The sequence below is a fragment of the Mixophyes fleayi genome, chromosome 2 (assembly GCF_038048845.1).
Source record: "Mixophyes fleayi isolate aMixFle1 chromosome 2, aMixFle1.hap1, whole genome shotgun sequence".
In the NCBI taxonomy this organism is placed as follows: Eukaryota; Metazoa; Chordata; class Amphibia; order Anura; family Limnodynastidae; genus Mixophyes; species Mixophyes fleayi.
The window spans coordinates 253386670-253411156 of NC_134403.1; the positions used below are offsets into that span (position 1 = coordinate 253386670).

General features: G+C 40.1%; 1 protein-coding gene across 3 annotated transcripts; it reads left to right on the top strand.

The window, feature by feature from the left end:
- The first annotated feature begins 1404 nt into the window (after positions 1-1404).
- NKAIN1 (sodium/potassium transporting ATPase interacting 1) lies at positions 1405-23452 on the top strand. Of its 3 annotated transcripts, none has more exons than XM_075195891.1 (8): positions 1405-1478; positions 1669-1833; positions 14026-14163; positions 15721-15801; positions 17941-18138; positions 18413-18473; positions 20135-20216; positions 20398-23452. In XM_075195891.1, the coding sequence occupies exons 2-8, from the start codon at positions 1780-1782 to the stop codon at positions 20405-20407; spliced, it is 624 nt and encodes a 207-aa protein (XP_075051992.1). In that variant the 5' UTR covers positions 1405-1478; positions 1669-1779; the 3' UTR covers positions 20408-23452. The 3 variants fall into 3 exon arrangements, with proteins under 3 accessions (XP_075051992.1, XP_075051991.1, XP_075051994.1); XM_075195890.1 differs by lacking the exon at positions 1405-1478 and adding an exon at positions 1549-1575; XM_075195893.1 differs by lacking the exons at positions 1405-1478; positions 1669-1833 and adding an exon at positions 8866-8948.
- The last annotated feature ends 1035 nt before the right edge of the window (positions 23453-24487 follow it).

The window sequence follows — 24487 nt, forward strand, 5'->3', positions numbered from 1 at the left end:
TTTTCATTTGAGTTACACTTACACTTGCGTTCCACTCTGAATCAAGACCTAGGTCTTTAATTGGAGCTGTTGGGAAGCAGTCAGAGGGTTCCTTAACAGTTTCTAGAGTATGTACACATGGGCTGTTATACATGCACCCATGCAGGGTTGCCCTGCACTACATTTCTCTTAGTTTAAGCAGACATCCAAATAGCAATCTATTGATCAGTATGAGGAACACTTTGTTCATTTGTTGTACAGACCCTGAATGCAATTTGTTCTATATTTGGTTCAACCAGTGAGTATAGACAGTGCATTCCTTATAGTGATCACTATTTTGAGGTCTCCTTAAATTCCATTTATCTTGCAGTGAACACAGAGCAGGTCAATGTACCATGAGTAGTATATTTTATTAACATATTGGTTTTACAGAATCAGCATTTGCTTGTCTCACTCAAAGTGACTAATACAATGCTGTGTACACTAAGACTAAAAATGTATGGTAACAAAATATTTGATTATTCTGGAACTGGTGAGAAAAGTGTAAAAAGATCTACTGGTACCTGGTTGTCCTGCTAACAGAACAGTTTATAATGTTTTTCAGAAATAGGGTAATATGCACTCTGCAAATAAATGACTTTCAGAGCTATTTTGACATGTTGGGAAAAGCAAATACTATATAGTTCATCCTTGTCCACAAGATACCCATGTATTTTTTTCAGTAGTAATCAGCAAATGATACCAAGTCTGAAAGTGGGAAAAGAGACCTCAGTGAATCCAAAGGGAGCAACTGATTATTGTGAAATTGGGATGTTGGGTCTATTCAGGGCAACGTTTCACTTGTGTAGACAGATTATCAGTTTGTATCCCTGGTATTGACTGGGTAGAGTTATGTTAAATGTATTGGATGAGCTTTAAAAGAAAATGGTTAGACAGTTGATTAACTTGGTTAAGGTCAGGAAGAGCCACAGATTTTTGTCAAAGGTGAAAAGAGGCAGCAAAAGCTATTTTTTGTGATACAGCCAGAGGAGGGAGAATAATGGATTACATCGACCATAATGAATTACAGAATAGCTTTGTGAAAGGAAGTCGGGGGTTACCAAGCAACTTATATTATGCAAAAAACAGCAATTCACTGATTCGTCACATGCTTATACTGAGATTTTTTTCATCAAATCAGGCTAATGTGAATTTTGGATGCAGTGTAGGGATACAGGAGAGAGGTGAAAGAGGACCAACGTACAAGGTCTGTACAATGCTGCATTCACACAGAATGGATCTGCTTTTCTTCTGCAATGTAACAAAAGAGATTTTGCAGCTGGCACTCGTTCTCTGGTGGGTATTAAAGGGGGGCGTCAAATGGTGAATTCTGGTCTGCAGCCCCCTCTCTTGTTCTCGTTTACCTCCTCCTTTTCTCTCCACACCCAGGGACTGGCCAGGAACGAGTGAATAGCATGCTCCCTACTACAGAAGAGGAGGGGAGGGTGAATCCTTATAGGGTGGGTGTGTGTGTGGCTTGTCCTCTCTGCCTGCCACTCCTATCCTCCCCCTCTCATACACAAAACACACAATAGACCAACACAAAGAGGACATAAGGTTTAATGCTCCTCCTCTCCCATATAGCATGTATATTTGTAGGGTGGCATTACTAAACATGGTCCTGTAACCCATCAGGCCTTTTCTTTACAGGGACAATGCAGAATATCCTAGGCTGAGGAGCTGACATTTTTAGGATTTCCCTATCAGATGAAGATTCTCTACACCAAAGCCTGCTATTTGTAGGATCACAATCCATCCACTATGGGCAAATGCACAGGGAGATGTACCTTGGTTGGGATCTGCTGCCTGCAGCTGGTGAGTTAAAACAATAACCGGTATGATGGGATTCTGGGAAGCATTAACAGGATTAACAGATCATTCCTACATTTACACCAATTATGCTGTGCAAATGACTTGCCTTCATCCTATTATATGCATAGTCTCATTGATCAGATTGTTAGCTCTTCTACCAATTATCGCTGTATATGTAAAGTCCCCCATTACATTTAGTGGACAGTTTTCCAATTATTACTTATATAATTCTAAGTACTGTGAAAACAATAGTTATGTTTATAATCCATATGCTTACTGTTGTCATGTGTAACATATTGTCACATATGTAAATAGGTATATGCATATATACTCGTAGACAGTGGGGTAACTATATGTAAGCCATATGTTTTTGTTTGCATTTTAGTATTGCCAACATATCTTTTGAAAATATGTTAAGAACTTTTAAATGTATTTTCTTCATACTCAGTACTAATTGTCAAAACTGGTTACTACCAAAAGGCAACTTAAATTTTTTTACATATAGAAATTTAATTTGCTATCTAATTAATCAGATTTCATAATGCATATAGTCAAATATACTATGTTACTCAAATATACTATTCAAAAATATTTGTAGGTAAATACTATTTAGTTATATACTGTGATTACACTGTTCTAGGCTTTAAAGTTAGTGGTTATGTAAACCTACTCTGGTGAATGAAGGTTTTTTTTGCTTTTTTACAGCTTTTTGGTCTTAGATTTAGGTTACTATATAAACGAAATGATATGTATTATATGTTGTTCAATCCTTTCAAGGGGCGTATATGAATAAAGTTATTCCATCAAGGTTTATTACCCTGAATAATGGTAATTGCAGTTCAGCAACAACTGGAATATGAAAAGTTGTCTACCCTATCATTACATAACAATAATAATATATTGGTAACGTGCAACATTCTGTAATGTTGCTGACAGTCAGGGCAATATCTTATAGTGAATTGTCTGATTATTGTAAACTCTTGACAATAGGTACCTGGTACAGTGGCGGAGGTTAACTACTATGGGCACTGGCCTGCGTGCAGGCAATGGACCCCTCCCACATGCATTTTATATTACTGAAACAATATATTATTGTTCAAGGTGTTTGAAATGCAACAAGCGTGATACTCCTAGCGTTCCTCAAGTTCAGTGGGAAATAAGCAAGCTTCATATCAGGACTAACTTTATGGTGTTTTATGGCCATCCTTGCAGTACTAGGTTTTTCCCAGATAAAAAAAATCCATCAATAGTAATAGAACAGTGTCACCTAGTGGCGTGATTATAAGTAAAAACTAGCCCTAACTTTTGACCATGGCATTTCTCCAGCACCATTACTGGTTAGAAAATTCCTTATTCCTTAACAATCCAGTGCTGGCGTTTCCTGTGAAATGGTGATATTATCAGTGCACAAACTCCTCCTCTAATTGGCTGGACTAGATCAACCACCTAGGTCAACCAATCAGGCTTGCGGAGGCAAAGATTTTGTAGGACATTTTAGTCTTTGCTAGCACTCCAGTAATTATACTGCTGCACTCTGTGGCACTTGGATCGCCATTTTTAATAATCAGCTTACTAGTGAATGCCAAATCAACAGAAATATATATATATATATATATATATATATATATATATATATACATACTAATTACCTTTTAATTTAGCTGTTTAGCTGTGCTATGGGCATCATATGTGGATTACAGCTCGGCTGTATGAGAGGGGCAGCTGCCCAGGGTGCAAATTTGAAGGGGGTGCAGGGAATGAATATTCAACTTTCATTTGGTTACAATTGAGTGTTGGAGGGAGTCACAATTTCATCTTGCCCTAGGCGCTAACATTTTTAGTTACAGCTCTGCATTAGAGGAATGAGATTTATGCAGCAGCATCTTAATAATGTCAAAGAGATGACCCCCGACATTGAAATTAATAGGTAATTACAAAAGTTATTTCTGAGTTTAAAACAATCAGGTAAACAAATTCCAGTTTTTTGGTTTAATAACATTACTGTGTATTAAACTTTTGTGGTTGCTGCACTGCAAAAAGTATTAAGTATGTATTATGTTTATGGCTTTTTATTTTATCTGATGCTGTTGCTGTTTGTAGGGCCAGTGGCGGACAAATTACTATCCGCAATTGTAAAAGCGACAGCAAATTGGCTATAATCGCCACATCTATTAACAAAAACCTTGTTTTTATTAATAGTGATCTGCACTTATTTTGACAAAACAGAACTTTTGAGAATTAGTTAGCTTTGATTATAATGATAACATCTTTCTGTCTGTATCCTGACATTGAACATAATGTACAATGATAGTGAGTATGTACAAATTATTAGCATACTGCACAGTACAAGTTCCCTATACACTGAATGAACTCAGTCCTTTATTTAATGATCTTGAGTCTCTCCACAAATATGATTCACTGAATAATCATAATGAGTACCTCACATGTATTTCAAGCTTTGCCTGACTTCCCCTTTAATGCAAAAGGCTTATAAAAAATTAATTCTATGGGGCTGGTCCACACAGTTGTTGTGGGAATTCTCATACTACTGACATTCCCAATCTGTCTCTGACCTTTAACCTTTTCTCTTTCTCAAATTCCTTATCCTTCTTATGTCTGACCCTAGAAATGAATAGGGTCCCTTTGCATAGATTAGATTCACGCACTTATGGCATTAATGCACTTTTCTAAGGAGGCTTGTATATTCTTTTAGTTAATAAAGATTCTTTCATACAAGCCTATAGATCGCTTAATGAGCTCCTTACCATAAAGAAATCACTGGGTTTGCTGGAAATTTCTACTTCCTGTGAGTTGGAGCAGCTGCCCGAGCTCACTCCTCTCTGCATAACCTATATAAGTGTGCAGTGCTGAATAAACAACCACAGCATTGTGTAATTGTTGACAAGGAGCTCATAAGGTCTGTTTCGTGAAAGGAGTCATTATTTCTAGAACTAACACATTACATCAGTGGTTCCCAAACTTTTGCAGTTCGCGGCACCCTTAAGAGTCTCCAAATTTTTTCAAGGCACCCCTCCAAAATAATTATTGAGCAGTCCTGTTTTAGAAGTAGTTGGGTCCAAAAAATGTAACAAGTATTTAGGTCAGGACAGAAATACTTATTTAGTTGTATGCAAAAATGCCCCCTCTGCATACAGACACTCTGCCCTCAGGTACTCTGCCCCCTCTGCATCCAGACACTCTGCCCTCAGGCACTCTGCCCCCTCTGCATCCAGACACACTGCCCCCTCTGCATCCAGACACACTGCCCCCTCTGTCACGCTGTCCCCCCTCCTCTGCTCTCTGTCACGCTGTCCCCCCTCCTCTGCCCTCTCTAATGATGTCCCCCTCCTCTGCCATCTCTCACGATGTCCCCCCTTCTCTGCCCTCTCTCACGATGTCCCCCCCCTCCTCTGCACTCTGTTACACTGTCCTCTCCTCTGCCCTCTCTCACGCTGTCCCCTCCTCTGCCCTCTCTCACGCTGTCCCCTCCTCTGCCCTCTCTCACGCTGTCCCCCTCCTCTGCCCCTCTCACGCTGTGTCCCCCTCCTCTGCCCCTCTCACGCTGTGTCCCCCTCCACTGCCCCTCTCACGCTGTGTCCCCCTCCACTGCCCCTCTCACGCTGTGTCCCCCTCCACTGCCCCTCTCACGCTGTGTCCCCCTCCTCTGCCCCTGTCACGATGTCCCCCCTCCACTGCCCCTCTCACAATGTCCCCCTCCACTGCCCCGCTGTCACCCTCCTCTGCCCCGCTGTCACCCTCCTTTGCCCCGCTGTCACCCTCCTTTGCCCCTCTGCCTGCCCGCTGTCACCCTCCTCTGCCCCGCTATCACCCTCCTTTGCCCCTCTGTCTGCCCCGCTGTCACCCTCCTTTGCCCCGCTGTCACCCTCTTTTGCCCCTCTGTCTGCCCCGCTGTCACCCTCCTTTGCCCCTCTGTCTGCCCCGCTGTCTGCTCCGCTGTCACCCTCCTTTGCCCCTCTGTCTGCCTGCTGTCACCCTCCTCTGCCCCGCTGTCACCCTCCTTTGCCCCTCTGTCTGCCCCGCTGTCACCCTCCTTTGCCCCTCTGTCTGCCCCGCTGTCACCCTCTTTTGCCCCTCTGTCTGCCCCTCTGTCTGGCTGCTGTCTGCCCCGCTGTCACCCTCCTTTGCACCTCTGTCTGCCCCGCTGTCGCTCCGCTGTCACCCTCTTTTGCCCCTCTGTCTGCCCGCTGTCACCCATCTCTGCCCCGCTGTCTGCCCTGCTGTCACCCTCCTTTGCCCCTCTGTCTGCCTCGCTTGTCACCCTCCTTTGCCCCTCTGTCTGCCCGCTGTCACGCTCCCTCTCACTCTTCTGCCGCGAGCCAGCTATAGGAAAAAACAAAGAGCACATAAACTTACCAATCCGCGCGGCCCCGGGACCCAGCAGACTCCTCTCTCCCGCAGCTGTTACTGGCGTCGATAATGAGTGACAGCTGCGGGAGAGAGGAGGCTGCTGGGTCCCGGCGCCGCGCGAATTGGTAAGTTTATGTGCTCTTTGTTTTTTCCTATAGCTGGCTCGTGGCACCCCAGTGACAGCGCCGCGGCACCCCTGGGAGCCGCAGCGCACACTTTGGTAACTGCCGCATTGCATACAAATATAGAGGATAAACCTTTATTACAAGCTAAACATTGCAAAAGATTTAACGGTTATTATTTTTATAATGAAATAACATACATTTAAAGTAATGGGTAAAATGTAACTTAATGATTTGATAGTGTATTTAGGGGCCTATATAATGATTATTTTAGTCTAGTTAAGTTTCATCTGTCACCACAACAATGACAGATAATTTTTCAGAGTAGTTTAATATACAAGTCATATCGGGACAGCACATCCGATAGGAGGTTGTGCTGGCAATGACTCCTTTATAAGGAAGACTAGGTCACGCATGCGCAATTGCCATTTCCATTAAACAGCGCAGGGCAGAGGAGCATCGCTGTCAGAGATCCCTCTCCAGCGATGGGCTCCCCTTAGGATTGAATGGCTAACGTCATCTTCACATGGTGCTAGCCATCGGGGTCAAGCTCCAAAATGCAAATCATTTCATAGCTTGATAAATTTGCTCACACCGCAGTCTCAATTGAGTACTATGGGGACTGGTTTAATGTGGTACTTTGCATAAAGCAGACTTTTATTAAATTAACATTTTACTTACAAATCTTGAAACCATGCGGAAAAAGCAGTTTTCACAAGGTTTAGTGCTAAATAATGGACATCCAAAATGAATTGTTAGCTACCATGCTCCTCCCGTCTACCAGCAGAACTATGGGGTTTGATAACAAGGACCACTGTTGTCTGGGAGTATTCACCTCTACCTGAGTAACTGCTGCTAGTGCCCCACTGACAACTGAGTGGCAAAGCACTGTGTTAGTATCAGACAGAGAAACAGGACTATTTAACAAAGAGAGAAAATCCACTTTCTATTTTTGCTAGATTTAGGGCTTCTCCCTTTTCACTAAAGCCCCGAATCAGAGGAAGCCATCACTGGGTATAGCGTTTGACAGGGCTCTCTGGTGTGAATTTCCCCCGGCCGAGCATAGGGAAGCCTAGTTACTATGGACAGTGGTGTTACAAGAACCACCTCTGTTCTCCTATATCTATCTCCATCTCATGATGGCAAATAAAAACAATTTTTCAAATTTTTTTACATTCTTGTTTAAGTGTATGCTTCCAGTGCTACTGCGCATGCGGTTCACGCAAGCCTGGCAAAGGGCATCACTCAGTTGCCTTGGCGAAGTTAAATAGTGAATGCACATTAGCCAGCTCACACCTGACTTGGACTTCCAGTTCCAGATTTCATTTTAAAAAAAAAAAAGTTTTGGGGGCATAAAGTAAAATATAAACAAAATTAAATAAACTTTATTTAAAAAAAATAAAAGGAATAAAGCATTTTTTTTCCCATTGCCGCCCTCTGGCTAACACCGTTCTGAGATGGCGTTAACAATTGGAAGACAGTGGCTGTCCATTATAAATAGGCTAGTAATGGTCATAGGAAGCCCCTGATGAAGTCTATCACTCACGATACTCCAGGAGGGGGGCTTTAATAAATAGGCAGATGCCCTAAGATAAAAACACTTGTACTGTGTTATCATTAATGGCATTATTATTAACAGGTAACATTAATTTTAAAAAAATAGTCCTAGCATGGAAATTAAGGCAGGAATGTAATGAAGATTTCCTATTATATATGGTAAAAACAATAACAACATGAACATGGGCATGGGCATAAGAGGAGAACTTCGGAAAATATGGAAAGGGGGGGAATGGTGTAGAAAACAGGGTTTATTCAAACTGGACTTCCAATGGTCCCATTGATGGTTACATTAAGTGTAGTTTATGTCTTAATGTCTATGTCAGCTAATGAAGCAGAAGAATTTCTGTTTCTCTACAGCAGTGATGGGCCACAGGCAGCCCCTGAAGTGTATAAGGTTGCCCATCACTGCTCCTAAGGTCTCCCAGGTGGTACACAAGCCTAAAATTTGGTCACTTAATTTAAGAAATGAAGGGTCCTAATTAGAAATTGACTGTATTTCCAACCCGTTATTTAGCATCCATTATCTCAATGAAAAGGGATGCATCTTTGAAGCTACTGACCATAAAAGTCCATAAAATTCATGCAGCACATTCAATAAGAGGCTTTCCAGGCAATTACTATATGCCCCTGACAGCAATCATCAAAACAATGAACTTCCAGATTCTGACTTGTGTTCACTGCACATAAACAGCTATAGATCAGTGGATGCACACAGAGTACTTATAGCAGGGAGGGGAGGAGCGTCTATCTTGCCGGGGAGGGATCAGGAGACTCCTCTCCGGCAGTGCTTTAGTTATAACGTCAGTTATCTGATATCTTCTGCGTTGGGTTGTTGTAGCCGCTATACATAGATTTGCTAAACCATGCGGAAGTAGCTGTATATGGAAAATTTCTCAGTCAAATCTTGCATAGTGGGCGTGGCATATATTATGACCACGCCCCCACCGTGTGATGACACAAAATGTAGTACCGCGCAGCAGGGGGCGGGGCAGGCTGTAAATATGTAAATCGCGCCAATACGACTTCTGCTTATACCTTGGAACTCACTTCCAGGGTCTCCGAGGAGAGGTAAAAAAATAGGCAAGTATGAGATAGACTAATGTGGCTATTACAGACCACTTCACTGAGAGACCAGCGTATTTTAGGGATTCAGTTTACAATAAATAATCATCAAAGTTGCCCTTGTCTGAAATATTAAACTTCCATTTAGTAATTTCAAATAATCACTACAGTGACAGTATCCATTTCTTATATTTTACTGTATTATATGTTTATTGAGTAGGCAGCCATTTTTGTTGCAAAATTGTTACTTGAATCCTTGCTCTTATGAAATCTATTTAAAAAATAATTTTAGTTTTAGGACCAAATTATTAGACATACAGTACTTGTAAATGTAAATTTGCCTATGTTTATATGTTGAACTGGAGTATGCAGGGTTCACTCTTTTTTTAGCTACAGTTACCCTGAATTATTCCCCTTATTTTATACCATGCCTAAATGTCTCCTACATATTTTCATTTATACATATTCTTTACTTGCTTATTATCCATATATTTTCCTTTTAGAAACATTCCACTAGATTTACAGTCTATCTGGGTGTACTACTGTCCACACCCTGAATTTATTTTTCTCCTTTTGCATAATCTCTCCGTTCATTTTCTTCCTCTACCCCTACGTACAGTTCTCATCTTTCTTATGTTTCAGTCTAGTGAGTTTGTTCATTTGCACTTTTTCAATTCCAGCCTCTACTTGTCACCAACTTGCAGAAAATAGAAGAGTGAGGAGATTAGACGGGGAGAAATCTAAACTTGAGCGCTCAAAAATAAATAGCAGCTCCTTCTTTGCTGACTGTCATCGTGATTGATTACTATGGGTCTAAGCATCCAGTACTGTAGTACAGTTGGCACAGACACAGACAACCCCCGCCCAGTAACCTGTTCCTTCTACTTTCATACCTTGAAATAAAAAAAAAAAACCTAGCATGTAAGGTCACTGTACAGTGATGATAATATGAGGATTGCTATACATAAGGAAACAGGTCTCTGTAATCAGTGGCTGACCATTTTTCTCAGTTTATTGGTAGTTTCTCTACATTACTTTGTAGAGAATAGCAGAAGAAACAACTGTGCTACCATGACAATCAAACACTGTTTTCTTTATAGCCTGTTTATCTGTCAAGGAGAGGCAAGCTTGGGGTGTATTTTGAAGGACAAAATATTTATGGCACAATAGCACATGAATCTGTGTACTTTTATATTTGCAACAATGCTCCCTCTGACAGCACTCTTAAACAGATATGTCCACCAGGGCCATCTTAACAACATTATGGGCCCCCGGGCAAAGCAGTGCACCGGGGCCCCTACATACATGTGTATATATATATATATATATATATATATAGATGTATAGAGATACAGATATAGATATATAGAGATAGAGATAGATAGATGTACTTGCTCAGTGACCCTTGAAGGTTTGTTATGCAGGTTTTTTTTTTTGAAGGATTATTCATTCTAATTAAGAGCCCTGCCTATGGTGCCCCTTTGCCCGTGGGGCCCCCGGGCACCTGCCCATCGTGCCCAATGGAAAAGATGGCCCTGATGTCCACCTTTTGTAGACTTAATATTATTAACTCAAGTAGTCCCAAATTGTCCTTTGAGTTATGTTTCACTTACAAGGTTCATAGAACCGACCTGTTCTTATTGTAATCCCCCTGTCCATCTGATCTAAACTAGAGATGCTCAAATTATTTGATCAAATTTAGCTTGTTTGAGGGCCTAGAACTTGTAAGCTGTTCAATTTGGATTTAAGTGTCATATGTCAAAATTTGAGGCTACAGCTCATAGTTAATGCAAACGAAATTTAACTATATAATATATAATATAACTATAAAATATTGGCTGTTCGAGCTTAAATGGCTAAATTTAGTAGTGTTTTTAATGTTTTTTCTTATTCAGACAGTGAATATTACAGTGTTTAAGTATGTAGGTCTGGAAAACAGATTAAAATACTTTACAATGTAGCCATTTAAGTTCAAACATGTTCAAATCAGTTTGCCTTGCTCAAATTTAGGTCTAATTTTCTTACAAATGTTCAAACTATAGAGCCAATTCGACAAACCATTTACTGTACATGCACTTGAAGAGTGTATCTAACTCTTAACATTTACATCCTGCTGTCTCACTGCTGCGCCATCTGCCTGATGTCAAGCGCTTTGAAATCCCCAGTATGAATATTGCGTGTACATTGGCAGGTCATGGAGGGGTTTGGTACACGGGTGTGTTGCACTTTACACTTAAATCATACCTTCCAACATTCATACATATGAAATCTGGACACAATTAGCATCAATCCACCCAAACCCCCCCCAAAAAAAAAAAACTTCCTTATGATGAAACCACGCCCATTACCATGTAAGCAGTGGTCCTTTTTATTTCAAATAGACCAGAGATAGGCAACCTGAATTACTTTTTGGGCCACATAGGCGTCCATCTAACCTCCAAACGGACCACACATTACCCTTAACCTCAGTAATAAGTTAAACAAATACATTTAATCAAGGAAACAGATACCTATCAGTAATAACCGGGTCAAGCAGCTGGCATCTTAAACAAGTTGTACAAGCTATAACAAACAAATGTGACAATAATGCAGGAAGAGCTGTGTGCTGCTGGCAAAGGCTTGGAGGGCTGCCTGTAGCCATCACTGGGTAGCCCTCACTGAGTAACCCACTGAGTGATGGGCTACAGGCAGCCCTCCAAGCGTTACTTTTAAATTAGCTTAATTGGTAAATAAACTGGTCCAAGAAGTATTGGAGTACATTCATGTATATATATCTACCTGATCACCAACTCTCTACACAGTTCGCACAAAACTTACATGTGTTCTCGTTCTATGCTCAAACAATCCTCTGGCTCACAGACTAACATTGCTGTGTGACTGGATCATATATCCCACTAAACACTTTATTCCATTGCAATCTGGCTGCACCATATGCAGTATATTGCACTTAACCTCCTATTGCCCTATGGATTTTAGGCTTACGAGCAGGGCCCTCTTACCACTTTGTCTGTCCTTTAATACCTACTCTCATTTTATTACTGCTTTTATTCCCAATTATAAAGTTATATGGAATATGCTCCCACTTGCGGGACTTTAGTAGGCTGTGGCATTTAAACAATGCTCAGTTGGTATTAAGGGGTCTAATGTTTGAGAAGAAACCATTCCCCATACCATTAAAATACCACCATCATTTTACACCGTTGATGCAAGGCAGGAGGGATCCTGGGGCCAGCAACGTTTTTTCAATGTTCAGCTGTCCAGTTATGGTGAGAATGTGCCAACTGTAGCCACAGTTTTCAGTTCTTAGCTGACTGGAGTGGAAACCAGTGTAGCCCATCAAGGATCCACGTGCTGTGGGCTCAGAGATGCTTTTCTGCATACCACTGTTGTAATGCATGGTTATTTGACTTACTGTTATCTTCCTGTCAGCTTTACCCAATCTGGCTATTTTCCTCTGACCTCTCTCATTAACAAGGCGTTTTTGCCCTCAGAACTAACGCTCATTGGATGTTTTCTTTTGCGTACCACTCTCTGTAAACTGTAGAGAGTGTTGCGCGTGAAAATCCCAGTAGATCAGCAGCTTTTAAGAAACTCAAACCACACTGTCTAGCACCAAAAATCATTTTTTGATGAAAGTTAGATCACATTTCTTCCCCATTCTGGTGTTTGGTCTGAACAACAACTGATCCTCTTTACCATGTCTGCATGATGTTATACATTGAGTTACTGCCACATGATTGGCCGATTAGATATTTGCATGAACAAGCAGGTGTATAGGTGTACCTAATAAAGCTGGCCAATGTGTGTGTATATATATATATATATATATACATATATATATGTATATATATGTATATATATATATGTATATATATATATATATATATATATATATATATATATATATATATATGAGTCCTTGTAACACTGGTACCTAACTTCTTTTCTTTTTTTGTTCAATAATCCAAATAAAGCTGAAGTGCTGCAGAACTTTTTCATTGCCCCATGCCTTAGTATTCTTATTTAACCCTTTAGTTAACCTGGCTGACAGACATTATGCCTCATTGTACCCTAATGCAAACACTTTTGCAAGTGGTGCTATGGAAAATGTAAGTTAATGGAATTTGATAGCTTTACAGTCGAAACAGAGACGGAAAAGTGGTTGTATGGCATACCATCGTATACCGGCTCATGTCGATCACGACATATATATGTGTGTTCAGTGGTTGAAGTGGGAACTTAGAAGTGGCGGTATGAAAAATGTAATGGGAATGTAAGTGAATGGAATTTATTTGTTTTACAATGATGGCAGTAGGAGAGGTTGCGGAGTGGCACACCACTGTATACACCCTCACTTTGACCACTGTATATAGTTTTTATGTATATCTCATAATAGTGCAGAATAAAAAAGTAACCAATGACCAAATAGAGAATAATTCAGAGCCTATCTGCATTTACTTGGTGGGATCTCCTCCAGCCTTTTTTTTAGATCGCAAGACTTCTATATTCACATATGTGTGGGTTCCTTTGTACCTCCAAAAAAGGAACATACATGCAACAGTGTAATACTGTTTAAAAATGTCATACCAAATCCTTACAAAATACACTCATATAAATAAAGATAAAATAGAGCTTATCTGAGCCATAAACCTAACTCTTGGATATCAAGCAATGCCAATTGTATAAACAAAAAAACATGGATACTCTGCACTCACCAAATACACAATTAATGCTGTTCTAACTACTTTTCTATAGTAAAAACAGGGAATGTTAGTTCCTCATATTGCAATATATGTTAAGCTGACGAACTCACGCCAAAGTCTTCCCAGTCTGGCCAGTCCTAACATGATCCAATGCTATGATTTTTTATCTGGACTAAAGGCTTACCTGCACACAGTAAGATTATTTTAAGGCCTAGAGGAAAGACCCTATAAATATTTTATTATTTAGAGAGGAGCTCCCCATGGAACACTTAGCTGTGTATCACCATTAGGTCATAGTTCCTGTTAGTCCATCACATATGATTGGCCACTTTACTGCCTTAAGAGACTGACCATTTATTTTGTTTGTTTTTTTATGACAGGCAGCTGCACTACAGAGACAAATCTTTGACTTCCTTGGCTACCAGTGGGCTCCAATATTAGCCAACTTCCTGCATATTATGGCTGTCATCCTGGGGATATTTGGGACCCTACATTATAGGTCTCGGTACCTGATATTGGTAAGTACTGCCACCAATGCTAATGTGCAAAACAGATCAGTCTGTAAAGAACATACATTTCACCTGACTGTACACCTCTGTGGAGTCAGCTTGTTGCCAGGGCCGGATTAACCCTAGGGCTAACTGGGCTACAGCCCAGGGGCCTCGGGCATCCAGGGGGCCCTTGAAAGTGCTCAACAGCATTATTGATCATTCGGGGCCGCCCCCGTCGCAATCAATGCTGCTGAGCACTTTCACTGCAGTCCTTCCCCGGCGCGCTGTAGTCTCCTTAGATTGCGGGTGGGGAGGGGGGGGGGGGGCGGGGGACCTCACGGGCATTCCCTTTATCCGGCCCTGCTTGTTGCTAAATTATTCAGATCTAGTAATTCCAGGGTTGAGCAAGAATCGTCAGTTGCCCAGTTTTGGAAAAACCTGCTCTTCTCTCCTACGCCTACAATTATTTTCAATATTCAGAGAGGCCATGAGAGGAATGAAACCAACAGGTTCAAATACTCCATGTCAGCTACCAAATGGCGCCCATGGCATGAATACTATTCTAAGAATCTAGCCTTCCCAAACCACAACCCAAGTACTTAAACTAATGTTTAGACTCATATGCCCTCTTGCATTTCTGTTTACTATTCATTCTATTATCCTAACCATATGATATTTGTATTTTCTGTACCATGTTTATTGCCTTGTTCACATTTTCCTTCCTCCACCTTTCTTCCCCTTTTTTATTTTTATTTTTATTTATTTGTATTCAAGTACTGTGCAAAATTACAACAATATTGGATCAACAAACATATATCACATGTGCATGACCGTAACTTCAAGGAATAAGCCAGGAACCAATAAATAAAACAGTAATAAAGTTTGTTTAGCTGACTTATGCTTCTGTAGCACGATTTTAATTCCACTGTAATGTCCCCCTTTTTTTATGTTTTTTAGTAACTACAAAGCTGATTTATATGCAAATGTTTTGTCTCTCAATGAAAAATTACTTAATGAAAATTTATTGAGTTAAAAAAGAAAAGAAAAAAAGAACGAGCTGATAGCTGGTAATAGAATCCATAACTGGAAATGGTTTGTATAAAGCAAAACTGATAAGCCAATAGTGAAGCCCCTACAGTAGCCTTATGATACAGCAGTATCATAATTTGCTGTCTAGAACTATAGTAGGACACAATAACACTGTAGCTCTCTGCACATTAACCCCTTTAACTTCCATGTAATGCAGCATTCAGTAGCGGACGGATTAGGAAGAGACTTCTGCTTTTGGACATGTCCTACTCTGGTCACTGAGATGATCTGGGCAGCTCCCCATCGCCTTGGTCCATCTATGAATTCTCCTTATGATAAATAGACCCCAAAGGTTTTAACATTTAAGATCAGGCTTTACAATGCTACTACTCTGTCCAATATCTGTAATTTCAACCTTTCGAAACTGATAATGTTATATCACCCCTTTTAACTTTTATTACCTTTCTGTCTGCATTTATTTTGTTCACTGTAACTTCGGTAGTAACTCTGCTACTACTCAGATTCTGTAAATTCTCTTTTACAATTTGCTTGCAGTATTCTGTGTGGCTGGCATTATGGGTGGCGTGGAATGCGTTCATTATCTGTTTCTACCTGGAAGTGGGACATTTATCACAGGTAAGACATTATTTTCAGTCTTCTTCACTTTTTATTATCTGTATATCTGTACACTATGACTATGTTATATCTTCTAAGGCTGATGGTAGGATTATTGCTCTCCAAATATGTCATTGTCAACCACACTCCTGAACTTTCCTGTAACACTGATCTGACTGGATATGATCACTTTCTGTTCAGAAGCGCATTCACACGATGCAAGCAGTGTTTCCCATCGTTCTTCTACTTCATAAATGAAAACCGAAAACACAGAGTGGTTGTCAGATCCATTTAAGTTGAAATTGCTGCACTTACCTTTTAATTGTTGATATCATAGTTTTCCATAGAATTCCTTCTTTTCTGTCTCGTATTCATCTAATGCATAGTTAAATGTCAACACGTCTCTTTAATAATTTGTGCACACATTAGATTACATCTTCTCACATCCTATAGTTTAATACCACTGTCCTATGTTTCCATATTTTAGCTTAGTATTTACTTTTACTATGCATTCAGGCTTTGAGCTGTATCTCCTATACCTCTGACCAGGGGAGGGCTAGCAGATTTTAGCCCAGGGGGAAGGGGCCTATTAGGAACATTTTAAATGAAAAAAAATGCAGGTGGCCCAGTGATCCAGCCCAAGGTAGCCCACTTTGTTACCCCCCCCCTCCCCCCAGCCCAGCCTGCCCCTGCCTCTGCACATATTCCTTTATCGTAACATAGTTAATGAAAACCAAATGTTACATGACTGTTTCTGAATAATAAATGGTGTTTTTGTTGTTCAGAGTTGCATCACTGATAAATGTTATAATGTCATCTATAGACAATATAGCCTGTAATACGTAGGCTGTATATAGGCTCCAGAAGATTTTAATTTTCAGTAATTATGTGTCACCCAGCTGTGGGAAATCTGAAATGAATATGAAATTTACTAAAGTTTGGTTTGTAGAAAGCGCCGCTTTTCCAGCATATTTTTGGCTTCAGTTTTGAATCCACCATATTAACTAAAACCAAAACCACGCAAAAAGTGCAGATTAACAAACAGCACGTTAAAAATTATCATCCGGATTTCTTCCTGTGAACAAAATACAGGAGGGGGACACAAACTGTGTAATTTTGGCCTTGCCCTTCTGTAGCAATGCCGTTATTGTGTCATTTTGCAGTTTGGGGCGGGGCCAAAAAGACGTGATTTGCGACTGATCGCATCGTTGAGGCCCCCATCGTGCTAACTTCACTAGGAAGTGGACAGGGTGCGGGAGAATAGCCTGCTCTGCGAATTCGTAATTTGGGAGACTCCCAGAAATACCAGGAGAGTATGCACGTGTGGTTGTGAGAGGACAGATAGCTCAAACTGCATGCCCATCTCCTCCCAAAATACATATATGACACACATTCGCCTCCTTTGTATCTATAAATTGATACTGCTCACCCACAGTATAGCATATCACACAACCCCTGCTCCCATAGAATATATCCAATTACACAGCCCACAGCATATGTGATATCACACAGCACCTCCTCCCTCTAGTATATATCATATAGCACAGCCTCCTAGTACATATGTCACACACATCCCCCTCCAATTATATATGCATAACTTCTAACATTTGAAACAGCAAAATCGGTCCAAAATATGCACCATCCTGAGTCCATCCAGACTCTGAACTTTGATCCACAGAATCTCACCCAATAAACCAAACCGTGCCAACATTTGGTCACGCCCACTACCTTTTTTTGCAATCCACAAATTGGGATAGTTTGGAGGTATGTATATTATAACAGTATGTAACATATCAAATAGCACCTCCTCTCTAGACAATATATTTATTTAATCACCAGAATAAGTATCAAATCACACAGCTCCCAACTCCCATTATTCCTATTACACACAGCACCTTCTCCCCAGTATACAGCACCTGATGTCCATCCCCAATCTCAGAACAGGGATATCCACTAAATTTAAGACCAAATAATCTAGTGCCTATGTGATCTGGTGCCCAAATAACAAGATGCCCAAATGAACTGGAAGACAAATATATAATTGTACAGTACTATTAAGTTGTCAACTTTATAATACTCATCCATTAATATTATGCTTTATTTTCATTTTATCTGTGCAAGTTAGGATTAATACTTATAATTGGTACTGTATGTTCCCAGCACAGGGACCTGATAATGAACTTTAACACCTCGCTGCATCGGTCATGGTGGATGGAGAATGGACCAGGGTGCCTGGTGACACCAGTGCGTGCACCACCTCTATCACTGGCTGATCATCATATGATAACAGTGACTGGATGCCTCCTTGACTATCCTTATATTGAGGCTCTGAGCAGTGCGTTACAGATCTTTTTGGCGGTGAGTATGTATGAAGATGTGAGAGGAAATAAAGCATTCACTGGATTGCTTGTTTTCACATATTTTTATAGACTTTTAGATACAGTAACTATAAGTCTGGTAAACATTTTACATTTTAAGATATATTTTCCCTGTAAATTATGCATATAAATAGAATATATGTTCTCTTTAAGTACAGCCTTGTGCTCTCATCCTTATACATTTCCTCCCCATCCTTATCTTCTAAAGTGTTTATATCCCACTATTCTTTTTCTCCTTTCACTCCTACTCTTAGCTCTTTGGTTTTGTGTATGCCTGTTACGTCAGCAAAGTTTTCATGGATGAAGAAGACAGCTGTGAGTATTACTTCTCATATTCCTTCACTGGTTAATGTGAGTTGATCTACAGTTATTAATGAAACCAGCCATTCAAAAAGTAAACCTCAAAACTTTATTGTGCATTATACAAGAACACACCAAAGTGGCTAGGCTGTGTGATATATAAATGGACAGCAACTTCTGATTAACAGTAAACAGCAGACTAAAACCTATTTGTTTACCTGTTTCTGATTTTAATAGAGCATTATGCAAGCCTTATACAGGTGGTGCAGTAGATATCACCATTTAGTAATAAATAGGTTCCTTGTGCTGGTCACATTCTGGAATATGAGCAAATTGTCCAATGTCACCACAGCGTCGTCTGATGCCTGAGAATAATCTGATTAAGATCAACTGGATCATTTTCAGGAATTCTTATAAATGTAGTTGGCAAACAACTGTTTTGTGCCTGTGTGTGCAGTCACCTGTCGACTATACTAATAGGTCCCCATGGGATCAGTCACTCATTGTGAGATTTCAATGGCTGAATCTCTTCTTTGGCCAACCACGTGTGCAGCCATATTGGAAACAGATCCTGGTGCTTAGAATGAGTTATAGAATCAGCTACTCCTATAGAAAGGGCTACTCCTATAATGAGGCAGCTGTCTCTGGGTGCAAAGTTTGACAGCAGAAGTTTGTGGTGTGTGAATGTTAAAAAGACACATTATTAGCTGCCATTGACTGAATTAGTGGTTTCTTTCTTGGAAATATATCAAATACAGGACTTGTCTATGTCTGAGGGCTGCTCATGGTGTGTTCATACCTGTCATAGGGATCAGTATAACTGTTCATCCACAATTGAAAATCCAGTAATGTCCAATACATGGAGAGCACTGGGTGCCTATTCCACTGTTAGGATTTTTCCGGCTGCAGTTTTTCATAAAGAGCATTTTTTAGCCTAGGTGTCACACAAAGCAGTTTTTCTGTTCCGACAACTCTTAAAAAGCTGCAAGTAGCATTTAGTTATATTAGGGATTACTTAGCTCTACATTGTATGTAAGTGACTTTGGTAATGTCAGAGAGGTTGACGTGTGACATTAGTGTATTTGGCTCAATTAAAAATGTGTTAATATTATATCAAGCCTAATAGTGAATGACATTTTAACTATCCAAGCAAATGGCAATAAACCTCTCTATGGCCTAGTTGTGTGTACGTATGTGTCTGTGGTGTATGTATGCCTGACGTAAAATCGATGCACATGATACAAGTGCAGAACTGGAGTCATCTTGTGTGCATCTCAGCATTTGGGCATAAATAAGAGGATATTACATCTATTAGGTGTCCAACTCAGCATCAAGCCCTTAGTAGCGTTTTTTCTTCAGTTTCTCCCAGGACTGTGGCACATTGTGTAGGCATCACTTTTCGCATCAGGACCCAATTAAAGGAAGTCGAACCATCTTAGGTTTATTGGTTCTTTAAAGTTGCACTACCACCTACACTTTATATATTTTACTAACCTCCTCCGTCCAATAGCCAGAGCCCTGGCTTTTGGAGGGAGGAGGTTAGTAAAAATATATGTTTATATATTAAAGTAAAATTGTAAATTATATGTTTATATATTATTAATATATAAACATGTTTAATCATAGTTTTCCTTAGGGTTAATTATTATTAACCACACTCGTGTTTCATTCTGCAGTCGATTTTATTGGCTCCTATGATTCCTATGGATATCAGGCTCCCATGAAGACCTCACACCTCCAGTTGCAGCCATTATACAAGTGGGTCACAGTGCTAAAGTTTGCCAAATACCTTATTCCTTGTGATGTTATTGTATGTCTTTCACATTATTAGATACCATCATTCTGTATTATATGATGAACCCTGTTTCCCCCACTGCAGTATGTAAACTAATGATAGTTTTACTATCACTAACATTGTCCCGTTTCTTTTCTTCTGCAGGCCTGGTTAGACCTCTCCAGTGATTCTTCATTCACTATACATCCTCTCCAGTCAAAGCCCTTCCCGTATCTCTTCATATCTCATATAGGTTCCCCACTTATATTCCCGATCAGTGGTCGAAATGCCTTAAAACACCAAAACATAGCAGTAGTGATGTTCAGAGCTTTCTGAACTGGTTACACACATTTAATATTACAACAATGTTTGTTTTTACAGATGGCATAGATTGGCAATAAAATGAGAGTACTCCTGTGCCAGTGAGACCTTAGCTGTCAAAGTTTCAAACACTGATCATTGGAGAGTAGGGGCAATAAGCATGGCTACCTATGAGTTTGGATGAAAGTAATCTCTGATATGTCATTCCAGTTTATTAGTAAAGGCCATTCTTAGACTAGTATGAAACAGGGATTTGACTTTGTGTTTGAGCTTTGTGACTTCTTATCCTTTTTAAAAGAAGCAATAGACCTTGTTATAAAAAGATATTAGGTGATTGTTGCATGTTAAAAGTGACAAACTGCCACATACCAGCATACTTAAATATGTAAAAATACTAATAGTCAATTAGCCACAGAAAATGTGCAGTACAGTCTTGAAACTACATTTGTAGTCACGACACTTAAGTGATGAACAAATGAGAAATTACAATTGTGTGGTTGTGTGCACATGTGATTGGAGCCGGAATCATGGCTGCAAATAATGGCTTGATTGTCCCTGCTTAGTAAACTGGTTTAGCACCTATCACGCATAGGATGAATAATGCTGATTATTACATATTTTCCAGCACGTGCTATTTTATCTGGAATACAATGCTTTGTTTTCATTTTCCCACTTATTTTCCAATTACAATAGCCTGGGCTAAATGACTGATGATAAAGATGCTGCCTTCACTGGTATTACTTCGTTCAGTCCAGGTTATCACAATTGCAAAGTAAGAGGGAAAACGTAGCAGATCAAGGCCTCACGGTTAAAATGGGTGATGCTGAAAAGCATTTTATCAACATCACAAAAGAAGGATTAACTTGTGAATGTAAATTGCTATTATACCTATTAATATTTATGATAACCCCCATAGACTTAATTGACAAGTAAAATAGCAGGCGAGTGTAGGGTTAGAAGAGAAACCAGAAAAGTATTTGCCTTGCCCTCCGTCCATAAGGTACCTGACATGTACTATGGTAGATATTAAGGGTTTCTTTTCAGTTTAGGATTGTGCAAGTATCTTAACTGGCCATGTTTTAAAAACTTTTGAAATATCTGTTTTATTATTACTGCAGAAGCACAATCACAGCACTGTGTTAAATTTGTACATCATCCTTTCTCTGTAAGCCAATGTTCACAGCTCTCTCCGCAGCATTTCCTTTTCATTCAGATTGCAAATGCCAATGAACTCAGCGGTGTTCACATAGGGATATTCTGAATATCTGCACTGGTAGCAGGTCACAATGATTGCAGTTGAGAAATGGAGCTCTAAGCCATGTAGTCTGGGATTGGAGGAGGTGAAATAAAACTGAAACACATTTCTGCAAGATCGTTTTAAAGAACAGGTGCCCAATGGTGACTCTTAAAATTATTTTTCTACAATGCCCCCATTTACATCGCTTAAAGTAACAAGTAATCCTTGCCCATAGACAATTTGTCATTTTAAGTGTTGATTGTCATTGGCCAAGGACAATTGTCTTTGGCCCATGATAAGAGTGTGTAAGAATTACTCTCTAAACCGAAAAGGATTATGATGTTGCACTAATTGACTAGAAGAGCATAATAAAACCTTCCAAAAATGACAAAAGCGACAATCTAAGTTTGTAAAAAGAAAAATCACCATTACAAGGGAACAAGTTACCCATTAAATCAAACAATTAAAGGGAGCTTATTTATCTTGTTTGTTTATCATTAGGGACACATAATTGCGAAAGAAATATGGTTAAATGCTGCACATAATGTACAATACAACAGCATTCAAAATATAACTCTACAGCATCAGAAGCGACACCCGGACTGCACATAAATAATGCAATGCTCTCTGGGGGTTACTTTGTCCAGAACTGGGAGGGAATTTGTGGGATTATTTTATGTGTTTACCGTGTTGGGTTTTATTTATAGTTTTTTTTATATATTGAAATGTGCAAACATGCTACTGGATATTTTGGATCAAAGGTTTATTATTTAGCCTTAATGCTACATAGTCACTGTTGCAATTTCAGGAAAATATTTTAATATTTAATATGAACATTATATGGATATCTGCAGGAGAGCAATAGCACATATTCAGTTTACAAATTCCATGTGTTCATTTCTACCCATGTATTGTTATTTTGTTACACATAAAACTCCTACCATTGTATGAAGGGGAAGTTAGCATGGCGTGCACTGTAGCCATGATGTCATAATATAATAGCGTGTGCACTGGGAATGGGACCAGGGGAGAAAACGAGGGTGGACAAAAAGGAAACACATTTACGATCTGTAAAGTAATACTAAAGGGGCTGAATAGGAGGGCACAAAATGTTGAGCATCCTTAATATTTATAATGGATAAAATTGACACTGATGTTGCATCTGCAATGTGAATGCAAGTAATAGGGTAAATTGTGATGTGTGTGAAGGCTAAACTGGCAGTGTCACTGTAGGAACACCATAGCATCCATACTTAAGCACAACAAGGGGATCAAGCGATGCCAGTGTCTGCACTGTGCCTCTGTATGCATGTTATATTGTAAATGTATGAAGGAGATGTTTGTATTAATTTTAGTATGTGTACATGTAGTTGTGAAATTTAACCACGCCTGCACTACGTATATCTCTCATGAGTACAGAGAGAGATAATGTGCAACAATACCGTAACCTTTGATATACATGTGTACACAATTTATAGTACTACTGCAGAGATAGTCCACAGCAATGCTACCTTATAAAGATAAAGTACAGGTCCTTCTGATTTCTGGTAATGGAGGAAATACACCCTGGTCTAATTTAATGTATGTGAGGGATTTCTTTTATAATGTACCTCAGATTATGTCCATTTTTGTATATTTGAATTAAATAGTGTTTTGATTCTTTCTCTGTTTGTATTATTTTGAGGGTGAAATGTGAGAGAGGTAGAGATTTGGCATCTGCATGAGTGGCAATGCCATAGACAAAATTGTATTACTGACAGTTTGCCTTTTTTTTAAACATTGCCACGTCGATCATTCTATATGTAGAAAAGGGGGTAGAAAGGGAACAGAAGGACAATTTTGGTCTGTAGCAGCAGGACTGCCATCGGAAGTTGTTGGCCCATTACAAATGAAAGAGACAGGGCCCCCACTTTCTGCTTGACCACAACACCCCACTTGGTCCGGTGGACGCAATGGTGTAGACCCACGACACCCAGAGATGTAGAGCCATGACACTCGCAGCAACAATATGCCCACCCTACCTCCCCTGCATGCCCTTTACATGGCCATCAGACCTCCCCACATGCCCCTCAGACATCCCCACATGCCCATCAGACCTCCCCAAATATCATCAGACCTCCCTACATACCATCACACCTCCCCACATGCCATCAGACCTCCCCACATGCCATCACAACTCCCCCCCACATGCCATCAGACCTCCCACATGCCATCAGACCTCCCCACATGCCATCAGACCTCCCCACATGCCATCACAACTCCCCCCCACATGCCATCAGACCTCCCACATGCCATCAGACCTCCCCACATGCCATCACAACTCCCCCCCACATGCCATCAGACCTCCCACATGCCATCACACCTCCCCACATGCCCTTTGCCACAGAGAGAGAGGATGGTCCTTTGATGAACACATCACAGATACTGAGAGGGAGAGAGAGTGCTCTTTATATTATACTGACTGTGGGGAAGATTTTACTAGTATTAGCACCAGGCCAGAGACTGCCTTTGTACAGGGGAAGCATGCTGGTGAACACTGAGTTTCTGGGCGCTTTCAAAATAGCCCCAAACAAACAACATATTATAAATAACACCCCCACCCTTAGCTATAATGCCCAACCTACATATTATAACTCCCCCTCGCCCTGGATATAACATTAATCATCCATGTCACTTAAGTATCTTCCGAAGCAGATG